Source organism: Cynara cardunculus, assembly GCF_001531365.2.
Source record: "Cynara cardunculus var. scolymus isolate 2C chromosome LG 4, CcrdV1, whole genome shotgun sequence".
Classification (NCBI taxonomy): Eukaryota; Viridiplantae; Streptophyta; class Magnoliopsida; order Asterales; family Asteraceae; genus Cynara; species Cynara cardunculus.
Genome location: NC_037531.1, coordinates 19820289 through 19833502, shown reverse-complemented (window position 1 = coordinate 19833502; position 13214 = coordinate 19820289). Strand labels below are relative to the sequence as shown.

The 13214-nt window shown below is 32.4% G+C and overlaps 1 protein-coding gene across 1 annotated transcript; it reads right to left on the bottom strand.

Moving 5' to 3' along the window:
* Positions 1–6450: 6450 nt before the first annotated feature.
* LOC112511734 (protein BIG GRAIN 1-like A) lies at positions 6451–7837 on the bottom strand. Its single transcript, XM_025117453.1, has one exon. The coding sequence runs from the start codon at positions 7735–7737 to the stop codon at positions 6517–6519; it is 1221 nt and encodes a 406-aa protein (XP_024973221.1). The 5' UTR covers positions 7738–7837; the 3' UTR covers positions 6451–6516.
* Between the last annotated feature and the right edge of the window lie 5377 nt (positions 7838–13214).

Sequence of the window (13214 nt, the reverse complement as noted above, 5' to 3'; positions counted from 1 at the left end):
AAATTTTTATGATATCGTCAAACATATATTTTATTCAAAAATAAAAACATCGCTTTCTCAAAATCACATAAAGCCATATTATAACATCGACTGAAATAAATAATAAAATGAAATATTAAAAACACGATGTATCTCGCTGCATTGCGCGAGTACGCTTCTAGTATATATATATACATATATATGAGAATTGTTTTATTTGTAGTAACCCTAAGATTCAATCTTAACTACAAAACAAATGTTAAATTAGAAAATTAATAATTTTGGTACTTTTAACTTAAAATATTAATTAAGAGCATTTTAGAGATTTTATAAACATGCTCTCTCATCTCTCTTTTCTTTTCTCTTTTTTGGCGAACCTTATTTCGATGAACTTTATGTAAACACAAGATACACATTGTAATACCCAGATATACATACAAGATGCACAATGTGATACCCTTTGTAAAACAATAAAAATAACGAAAATGCACACTATGATACATTTCATAAAACAAATAAAATACATTGTGATACATGTGAAACATTGTCAACGTTATCACCATGATACACTTTGATTCACCAATGTTTTTAAAATACGATGTATATTAGGTAATTGATATAGTAGGTAACTAATTTTAATTAAATATTTCCTTCTAAAAAATTTAATTAAATATTTTGATTTGATGTCAAAAATGGTATGTAACAATTTACCCGGTAAGCGTTTACCATGGTAAGACTTTTGGTCATTGTCTCGCTCTTACCGGATAAGATTTTCGGTTATTATCATATTTATATAGTAAGGTAGTGTGACTTGATAAGACCTTACCTAGGTAAACATTTACTAAACGACCCGTAAATAACAATATTGCTTGTTACCAAACTTTACGACGGGTCCATATCATTTGACATTAGATAGCACTCGATTCTACGACCCACATGAATATGAACCAAATAGCCTAAATGCAAAACACAAAAATAGAAAAACATGGTATCACATCGTTTTCATTAATATTTTCTAAAGATACATATCACCAAACTTACACAGATACACGATTTAAACTGTAAACTATGATTACACATATTTAGAAATTAACATGGCTTAACAATATAACTCCCAAGTTGCTATTTTGAGTCAAAACCGTTTAGAGTACTTTATATTCCTGTCTAAACGAAATATATCATGAAAACAAATTCAAATTCAAATTCAAGGGTCAACCAATTTAACTTGTAAAAGTTAACAAAAGAAACTATAAAAACGTGTCGAATAGTCTTGAAATTGCCCAAAAGTTAAACAAGCGACAACCACAAGAACCGATAGCATGGTGATTGATAAAATCAGCTTGAGTTTGAATCTTGCCATCTAAACATTTGTTAGTAGTCAGGACATCTAACTCAACGCCGTAGACAAAACCAACAACCACAATTTGCCATGGGACTAGTTTAGACAAAGTTTGGACTCATCCACTTCCAAAAAGGTATTAATCTTTGTGAACTTGTATAGTTTTACGAGTTGTTTGTTTACTTCTTAATACTCCCCTTAAGAGACAACCACTGAATCGTTAAGAGGCGAATCTTGTATCGCATAAAAAAAGTCCGTCTTTTAATGGTTCTAAAATTCCCTGAATGATTTTGTATCATATACCTCATCCCTTAACCATTCAACGCACTAATTTCATTGCAAACAATTATGAAACAATCACATTTTATTTTGCATTATATCACGAGAAACTTTAAATTATTTTGCACAAAATCATTCAATAGCTGTCAAACAACCATATTTATTATATCAATTGAGTATTCCATCCTTGGAATATCTCCAACAATAAATTTAACTTTTTTGTAATATAAAATATCAAAAGTTAAATTATTGAGAAAAAAGGTTACATTTATAGATACTCTATTTTAACATAAGTGTTGTAATCAAGATTTTTTTTTATTTTTTTTTACATCTCATAATTAATCTAATAAAAGGTAGATATTTAATTTTAAAAATAAATACTTATTTTAAAATAAGGAAGGTAATAGAAAAAGATTTATTTATAGAAAGAAAACTAGAATTATAAAAGAGAGAAAGTGGTGGTACTATTTACTGTTTACTATTTACTATTTACTATTTAGAAGCGGTGATCGGAGGCACCTGGTTTCCCGGAAAAAGTAAGCGACGGCGTCAGGCAATAGGGTTGGCGGGGGCTACTGCTGCTGTTGGTGTTTCCCCATCACTCCCCCCCCACCCCAACCACCTATATATATATATATATATATATATATATATATATATATATATGCCCCTAGGCTTGCCTTTCCTCCGCCTCAACCCCCATCCTCTCCTATGTATCTATAAAATATTTGATAAATACTTTTAAAAACTAATTTTTATAGTTTAAATACTGTTTATTGATTCATATTACTTAAAATTCGAGATCACAAGTAAATCGTATATAAGTATAACTTATTAAAATTTCATGTTTGAATTCGTATACTTATAACAAAATATTTAATTATTATCCATATAAAAATTATATCATTAAACCAATAATAAATTACTTCGTTATTAATCTAAATTAAATTATAATAACAATCTGAATTAAAAAAATTACATAAAAACCAGAATCTTTAAATAATTAGTTTGATACTAATATCGTATTATATCGACAGAGACAAAAAATAAAACAATTTGATCAAAATAGTGAAAAACTGAGGAATATTCTAATAACCATTCATGTTCACAGTACGTACACGTAATTTATAAGCAAATTTTTCGGTATGCAATAATTTTTAGTTTAGTGTATCTCATTTTCTTCAATTTGATCAAAATAGTGCGGATTTCACAAATGCCCATCTTGTCGCTTGAAATTGCCCGTTTTCTAAACTAAAGGTTTTCTTTATGGGGTTGGGTTACAAAATTGGTGGGATAAGTTGTTAAATAAGCATGATGGCTTGCGAAATGTCCTTTATGCTTAATACTAACATGTGAAATGACTTGCCATAATGCGGTTATCATAGTTATTCATAAAAAGTACATTTTGCAAGTTGCGAAACAAACCCTTGTAAAAGATTGGCTAGTTTCTGTTTAAAAATGAAAAAACTGTTAAAATATAAGATAATGGTTTAAAATGACTAGTTTATTCGATCACCCTATTTATATCTCATTGTTGCTAAATGAAACTTTTATTAGTAATATTTATGTTGAAAAGGAAAAAGATAATATGATGTTGTCGTATGTGAATATGGATGGAAATGAGGCGTGGTTCACATTACTTATTTTTAGTGACAACGGTTGGAGTCTTAATTATATATGTTACAATAAATTTGATATTTAAAATAAAAAATAGGCTTTTTGGGCATGATGAATAAAAAAGGGATAAGGATTAATTAAAGTTTCAGCAATCTTAATTAAAAAGGATTAATCTAAATGCACATGCAAATGTACTAAAGATAGAGCTTAACACACCAAAGTCATCCTAATCAATCATGTGTTTCATATTAATTAGCCCCACAAATATATATAGAGAGAGAATTTGTTTCAAATGCAACTCATTGCATTTGTACAACTAATGGAACCCAATAAATTGAAATATTCATAAAAATGATGAGAGTTCATTTACTATAATTTAAATATTTATGGAAGATGAATACGATTCATTAATTATGATCAATACTTTATATTATGAAACAATCAAAATTTCAATAAAATTACATATTCAACAAATTAAATGGACGGTTGAGATTGAGTTGTATTGGTTGTACAAACGTAAGAGGTTGTATAATAACTCACCTCTCTCTCTCTCTCTCTCTCTATATATATATATATATATATATATATTCGTTTTTAAAAAAAAATTATTCGACTATTTATTATATTCATATTTATTGTCTTTTAACAAATAATTATAATATTTATGTCCAGTTTAATTTGTAGGAATTAAATGAATTTAGATTTCAAATCAATTTCAATCTCATGTTTTGTTTGTTGGATTATCTAGAATTGAAATATTATGATTCAAATGAAATCCTACAAACATGGGACTTTGAAATCCTAGGGGTGCTTGGAATTTCACAAGATTTCGTAAGATTGTATACAATAAGATTCTAAAAAATATTAAAAATATTTGTTTCATAATATTTGATTAATAAAAATGTAATTTAATTTTTTTTATAAATAATGGAATCCAATTCTATTGAATATCCTACAAACCAAATACACCAATGATTTCAAAGTCATTCTAATCCAAATTCAAATTCTTTCATAAAGTACAATTCTTTAAAAAATAATTCTGCAAACCAAACCAAACCAAACTAAACTAAACTAAACTAAACTAAACGGAGTCTTAATTTCCCTATTTCGATCTTTTATGATTATATGATATTTGGAAATTGTGGTTAGATAAAAAAAATGTTTTAATAAATATTATAAAAAATGAAAGGAAAATAAGAGATTAAAAGTGTTTGGAGGTGTTCCATCAATCAAAAAGTCAATGAGAAAAAGCCGACAATTTTAACGACATTTTAATATCTAAGAATCTCAATCCAAATCTTCAAAATCCTTCATTTCTTTTCTATTATTAAATGAGTGAAAAAAGTAAACTAATTTACGACAAAATATACATATATTTTGTTTAGAATAACATAACAATACACAAGTTATATATATATATATATATATATATATATTGAGTTGATGATGGACCAAACATAAAACCCATAACTGAAACACGACGATGACGTTTTTAAGGTCTAAAAAATCTCATAGCAAAAGTTACACGCGTTTAAACGCCACACTCGCCGTTGACCAAATGATCTATGGCTAGATCTACATCAAAGTTGAGTAGACAAAATTTGCTTTTATTCTACTTGTGTAATTTTCTAACCATGTAAGATTCAGGTTTTATTATGTAAACTTTATTGGTTGTTTTGAGATTTAAAGTTCATTGTGATGGTTAGTTCATCGTTCAAAGGTTTTCTTTCTTCTTGCACAAATTGGTATTGCAACCTGAAATCCATCTTAGGAGGTCGTTCTTAATGTAAAAACACCATCTGATTATGCTGGTTCTCTTCATCTTTGTGGTGCTACTGTTTAGTTTTCGTCCGTTATTGTTTTGTTTTGCCAATGTTTGAGGCTCGTGTGGTTGTTTTTTGAGGTTTTTTCTTTGCATCTTAGATAATATTTTGGTAGACTTTTGAAGCATTACCCGGTTACCATGCTGATACGGCGAGTGATGAGATGAAATTTGGTTGAATAGCAAATAATATTGAGTTGGATATCACATTACTCACCGCATCAGCATGATAACCGGTTAATGCTTCAACCGCATATCCGGATATTTAAATGTCTAAAACTTTACATCTTAGGTAGTAAAATGAATGTTTTGAAAGTACGTTATCAAAATAAGAATTAAGTTAAAGTACGTTATTTTTTTTCTACAATTTATCTTAAAAAATGATGAAAACCAATCGAATAACTAGTAAAACAATAAAGTTATATGGTATTGTGTGAACAAGATGAAACGATGTTCAACAACTTCGTCTCCACTTTAGACACCATTCTTTTCAACTCGACCTTCCAACTTTCACTATAATTTAATAATTTTTGTTTTATTTACCAATTTATATCATATAAAATGAAAAAACTAAACTTTTTATTATTTAATGTCTGGAAAATAAACTAAAAATGGTTTGAGTCACGAGAAAACATGCTTCTCACATGAAACTCCAAACAACCACATGAATAAAAGGTATTACATACACACCACAAATATCAATTACTTTTAACACATTAATGTATTAAAAGTCACATCCATCCTCTAAAATTTAAGATACTAAAAGAAATGTGTCTATTAAAAAAATCTGTTATGTGTTAGTTAAGTTTCCTCAATAAAATGAAAATGCATTAGATTTTTATAATTATTTAATCCAAACAAATTTATATATTTAATTAACACAAAATAATTATCATAATAATAATAATAATAATAATAATAATCAGTATTTGTTATAATTATAAAATACAGATCAAATCATAAAAACTAGATCTAATTCAATAATTTGCCGTTAAGGTTTTTATGTTCTACCGTTATTAACAATTAAACTTAATATTCAATATATTGTTATAGGCATGTCTTTTTCCTGCAAAGATCATAACGGAGAGACGTAAAATTTTCCCTACTATATCAAAACAATTGGACAGTGGCAGAGAACCTCTACCCTCTAAATTAGATCTGTGCTCTTTTTTAACCGTAGGTGTTTGAGTCAGCTTGCGCGTACTCCGACTAATCCCAGGAGCCTTAGAGAATAGTAAGGAACATCCGACTCGAACCACTAACCTATTTTAAAGGTCCAAAACTTATTGTTAATTGAGCTAACTGATAAAGAGATCCGCCGTTGTTATTAATCTTGTTCGATGATCATGATTTGTTGCAACTGAATCAACCCAGTTAATGAATTAAACTTTGAATTTTACTTCCCTTAAACCCGACAAAAATATAGCAATCGAATCAACGTTACACATAAAACTCGGTTTCGTTCTTTTTAGGTTTTCAACTATATGAGGAGGCTATTAGCGATGGCCCGATTGGTATCGAGATTAGTTGTCTCATACACCGGCAACTCTTCTCGATACTTATGCATTCCGATAGCAGAGAGATTGTCAAGCTCAAATAGGTCCGAGCTCGAATCGCTCTTGCCATCATAGGAACCGTCTCCATCCTCAACGTTTTCCGCGCCGATCATGTCTACGTTATTCCGTTCCGAATCGAATCCCAATTCAACCTTCTTCTGGTAGTTCGTCAGCAGATTCCTTGCAGCTTCTTTGATTTGAATCTCTTCGTTGATTGAATGTTTGGTGAATTTAACACTTTCTAAACTTGTTTCTTCTTCGTGTAGTGATTTGTGTCCACATGGCTGACAATATTCGTCGACGATCTCGCTCACCGGATAAAATCTCACCGATCGTTTCAAGCCATTGCTCTGATTTCCTCTAGACGATGGCGTGTTGCTCAAGCAAGAACGTGAAAATGAAGAAGCAGATGAACATGTAGATGCATTAGCCGATTTTGATTTTCTATCTAAATGACTCTTCGCCGCCACCGCACAACCGCCCTCGCGGGAGGACATTTTTGACTTCTTTGTGTTTCCGGTGGTGAAGAGTGAATTTAAAAAAGTGGATAACCGACCTCCCGGCGATATCGGCTGCTTCACCTTCTTCAGATCACTGTAGAGCTTCAATGCTTTCGATTTCGTCTTCACGAATTTGCTTTCATGCTTAACCTTCTGTTCCAAAACGTGATGCTGATAGCCATGGCCGTACATACACCTTTCCTTCTCTCGTTTTTCGAATCCACCATGTTGATGGATGTTAGTTCGAACAGGTCTAGGTTTAAACAAAACTCCGTACATCAACTCACCTTCCGACGACGAAAAACCACCGCCGGAGCTAGAACCAGACGAGCTAGAGCTCGAATTGAAATATAACGAGTCACGTTCACTTCGAATCGACCTTCTATCGAGATCCGCCGCCGCCGATTTTCTCCCGACCACTGCCTTTTCACACACTTTATTCTCCATCCATTTCTGAACCAAACAAGCTCGTCGTTCATCAAAATCATCTCGAAAACAACCAGGTCCTCCAAATTTCGTCTGTTTCGGTTTTCTACAAACCGTCAACTGTTCGTCATCTCGTTCATCGATGGAGCGGTAGATCTCGTCGAGCAAAGTGGAAGAAAACGACGGATTGTCTCTGTACCTTGTGGAAACAGCATCCATGATATGAAATTGAAGGTGATTTCAAGAGAAATGGAAGTAAAAACACATTGTGAATCGAAAGAGAAGAGAGATTGAATGATTTAGGGTTTTGAAGAAGGAAGAAGATGAAATTGAAAGCGTATGTATGGAGTGAAGTGGAAACAGGGGATTCTGGTTCTCTCAAAGTTACGTTTCCTTTATAAAGAGGAGGAGGTTGGGGGCTCGCTCTTTTCATCAAACGAACTACTTCCCATCATGCACCACATGCTTTATTTATCCCATAATTATAATTTCTTAATTTAAATCAATTTAATTAACTATTAAATCTATTCTATATTATAAAACATTTCACAAAAACTATATTATAAAATCTTACGTCTGATTTTTCTACATGGGTGCATGTTTTAAGAAACTTCATTTACAATAATCAAATAAACCTATCAAAAACCTACTTTCTATTTACCATTCAATTTCTATGTAAAATCACGTGCACTTTTCAATGTTTAGAATCAAAAACCGTAAATAATGTCAGATGAAAAAAGGTTACGTGTTAAATTATTTTTATACATAGATACTTGTTAGTATAAGAATATAAACAACTTTACATTTAAATCAGTATTAAGTAATTTTCTTTCGCTTTCTATTTCAAAGCATTTATAGCAAATTGCATCACACGAACATTATCTTCTTATTTCTTATTGCTTCGAAGGTCATAGCTACTAAAGAGTTCAACGACTTAATCGACCGTTTGTAAGAGGGACAATTTAGATGGAGCCACAACCACAATCCCCATTTTGTGACGTAATCACTATCGGAATTAATCACATGATAGAAATTGAACAAATCAAAATTTTTGATTTTTAGGTTCAAGGTCTGAGAAAAAATGCTAAAAGACAAAAATGTCGTTCTCTATAACATATATGCTTTCAACATGACCAATATTCAACTAATTTTTCTTGAAATTTAAGAACTTAAAGATGGAGAAGTTTGAAAAATGAGCTTTCTTCCACAAATCCCTTTTTCCATAACAATCTGTCAATTTTAGGTGGCATTTAGGTCACAGGAATTCAATAGAAATTGAAAGAATTAGAATGATCGATTATGTTGATCAAATTACATGTATGTCTAATGCATTATTTGAGTAGAAATATCTTTTTATGGTCATGGAGGTTCAAATGCGGTGACTTCGGACTACCCACAAAGCAGTTGATCGTCTGACATATGTGGGTCTTTGGATAGCCAGGATTACATGCTCATACAGATGCAACTAATATGAAAAGTATAAATACTCTTGAGATTTCATCAAAAAAATATTTATGAGTTCTATATTTATATTCTTTTGGTTACTATCATACCCGTCTAATTCTATCAAACTGTTGATTTTGACAAATTGAAATCCTCCATGTATTCATGTCTTACAATTCAAATGGGAATTCCCAATTCCCATGTTGGATTAGAATGGAAAGTGGATGCACAGAGAGATTCCATTCCTTTCATATCATGGACGTAGATAATGAACTCTATATCTTTCATCATGAAAACAAGAACTCATTTTGATTCCATTACATAGACCGTAGGACCACACCCTTATCGACTTATCATCATAAATAACCACATTTACTTTATAATCACCTCACCAATTTTTTTTAGGTAAAACAACCAAAAAATCAAAAGCCAACACTGTAAAACATTGTTTCTGTACTTTCACAAGATGCAAAATGGGTTTGCGGTTTTGCAGCTTGCACATTTGGCAGGGCGCACTCCATTGGATATGGTAGCACGGGCTACTGCTTCGTTCCTCCGTCATAATATAAAAATTATAAGGTCGTGAAGAGTGTCACTTTTATCCTATGCAACTGTATACATTTTGAAACTATAATAATGACATAAGTTTCTCTTGGTCGAGTTAGTTTTCGAGTCTCTTTTTTGTTATTTTTCTTAGTTTTTCAAATTTATTATGTTTCTAAAAAATATCGCAATAAAAGCCTCGAACACGGAACACATATATGAAAAGCAAATAACTAACAAATTCACCAATGAAGATTCCGTAAAAAAATATCCACTTCTTTGTTTTTTATGATGAAATGTTATCATCATTTGAAAAAGTTTCTAAATTTGCTTCTGGTCTTTGGCTTATTTTTTGTAAGTAGACGTAAAAGACTACGATACCGCAACTTGGGCATTTTAATGTTTTTTTTGTAGTGGACCCACTTTTTTCTAGATGCGTTAGATCTTCTCGTAATGAAAAGTGTCTTTGAGGCGTTTTTTCATACGGTTTCTAAGCTACTTTATAAAAGAATACTGTAAGATGACTATAAAGGAAATGTTTAGGCTTCAAAAGTCAAAAGTGTCTGAAGGTCCCATGTTCAAATTCAAGGAGGAATAAAAGTCACTTGTGGTTACAGAGGTTCAAATGCGATGACTCCAGACTACTCACAAAACAGGTGGTCGTCTTAGAATTAGTCTGCTCAATAGCGGGTCGGATATTTAGGTTAATAAAAAAAAATTGTTGTTTTATGTGGTCGAGATGATACCCCCCCCATCCTCCCATGCGGTGGCAGTTCATTATTGGTCAAGAAAAAAGACACCCACCACACGCACTTCCACTTGTACCCATCGTATCAGGGGAAAAAGGTCTCATTTTTAACATTCATGGAGAAAAAAGTACCGACCTTGTCATCGGCTTTCTGGGTGGCAACACACCTTCGGCAACCCAAAGCGTCTGCAAGAAACTTTCTTGAAAGCTGCAAGTTTTTCATTTCATACAAAGAAGTTGAAAACATTTCAAGAATTGCCGGGCCAATACAGTTGTGGCGGAGCCTTGGGGTCGCCGCCACTACGACTCCAACGTTACCGCCCATATGATGGTGGTTTGAGATGGCCGGAGGTTGTGGAGGGAATTCGTGGCGGAATTGAATGAAGCATAGCTAGGAATGCTGTAATACAATGGCGATTTCATGCTAGAAATGTCCCTCGGTTCTTATGCCTCGATGTGTAACGTAAATTGTCAGCATCATAAAAATTATAACAGAAGTAGCTGTCAGTATAGTTGGAAAATATGTTTGTATAAAAAAAAATAGCGTTAGCGACTATATATCTTGTACTAATAGTTGCCAGTATTATGTTACATGTTTTTCTTGTTTCTTTGACCTATTTCCTTCACATCTGTTAGTTGTTTCAAGCCACTCACGGAAACACCTCTACTTTTCTGAAAGAGTCAAAATCTGTATACATCCTATCTCCGTATAGAGTTGTTAACGAACATGAAGGCCCACTAGAAATTAATTAAAATTTCGGAGGGTCTCTCAATCCCCAATTTACCTGTACACGACTATTGATATACTTTACTTTTGACTTAATAACTTCGTTCAAAGAAAATAGAGTATTATGAATAGTTTTACATTGTTTATGTTTTTTTTAAAAGGTAAAAGACTTTTTAGACTCACTGACCCATGATCAAACCCAGTTACTTTGGGAAACGATGCTCAAGATCACTCACACGAACATGGCAGCGATAAAGTAAGAACAGAAAAAAGAGAAAGAACATAGGATTTTACGTGGTTCACTTGATCGGTTTAATCAAGCTAGTCCACGACCACACTAGCAAGGACTTTTTTGATATGACGGCTAGGGTTTACAATTACATAATATTGAATTTAAAGAAGAAAATTAGGTTAAACTCCCAAATGGATCGGACCCAAAATCTTGAGAGTTTTCTTTCTCTGGTATTGGTCCAACTGTTAGTTAATCAGACCCCATAACTCAAGAGTTACTACGGATAATAATAAGTTATCAAGGACACAAATCGGCTTAGGTTTGCTATACTTGTTTAACAAAAAAAATAGGTTGGTCCCTCCACCTCCCAAACCCAAAAAAAATCATATACACCTCGACCCTACCATTATGTGGGATTCACTGGATTAATTTATTTTAGTTCTATTTTAGCTATTTATGAAACGACATGCATTTTCACGCTCTTCATTGGGAAGAAACTTTATACTCCATTTTACAGAGTAGCAAGAATCCACGAGGCACAGGTTAAGGCTCAAGGGATGTAGTGGAAATTTCATCTTCTCTAGGTTTGAATCCAAACGCTACCAAAGCCTTGTGGCCATAGAGGTTCACTTGTGAATTGTGATGACTCTAGGCCATTCGTGATCACACAAAGGATTAGTCGGAGATTGTAAGCCGGCATAGATCCCCACGTTTGCCGAATGAGAAAAAGGATCTGCCAGTCACACATTACTAGTCAAAACAAAATGAACTAGTGCTAACAGATTGAGAGGTGAACGTTCTAGATATCCATAGCTTCTTTATTATAGTCAAATGGTGCTACTATTTAAAATAAAAAAAAACTTCTAGGTCCGTCTTGTGTAGGATACTTACTTTTGAAGGTGGACGCTTATTTTAGGACAAAATAAAATAGAAACGTGGACAGTTATATTAGGACGGAGTGAGTAAAAATAAACGACATGGAGCTATATTATAGTGATTTAACCAAATGCAGAAGAAATAGAACCAGAGTTTGTGCACCGGCGAATTAAAACCAAAAGGTTCATTGTTGGAATGATAAATATTTATAACGAATCCCCTTATTTTACAAAATTACAAACCAACTTTCAGGTTTATGTGTTAAAATACAATGTTGTGTTCTTACAATGTGTATGTGAAACGTTCAGGACTACGTTTTTCCACACATAAAACAATCGACGAACGTTTTTGATATGAAACAACATTGTGTCATATAAAACACTATTTGAAAACTGGTTTGTAAGTTGTAGGATTTTCTATCATGAAGCCAGAGTCACAATAGCATGAAATAACCAGAAACTTTCAAATAAACCTAATTCTCCCTCTATGAATGGCTGTTGTATGAAATGTTTCTGGTTTGAATTTAAGATACATTAAACTCGTTAACACAAGGAAATCAGACGAGAAACAGAAAGGGATTTTCAAAATAGACCTTGATTCAACAATTTCTGAGCAGTTTCGTTATGATCCATGCTTGTCTCTTACGTAAATATCAGAATCGGAATGATCATAGACGATTTTCTGTAATAGATTGAATCATTTTACCAACATCAGCTGATAGATTATAAATGAGATTAAACTTGTAAACGTAAAAAATCAAAGGAGAAAGAGAAAGGAGTTTTCAAAGTAGACCTCCGATTCATCAATTTCTGAGCAGTTTCGTTATGATCCATGCTCGTCTCTTACGTAAATATGAGCAACGGAATGATCATCAAGAATTTTCTGTAATAGATTCAATCCAGCTGATAGATTTTGTATCCCGCCTTTGATTCGCGAAGCAGACAGCAAGAGAATGTATTGTCTGGATTAGGAAGAAGGGGTCGGTGAATATGGAGGAAGGAGGGTAATTTTGGCTCTTTCTAAAATTTCAATAATTGGGGTTTTGTTTTTAGAAATTTTAAATTCATCTACACGAAAGCAACAGAAAGGGGACGTTTCTCTTTATCATACGATTCCGGAGTCTTTTT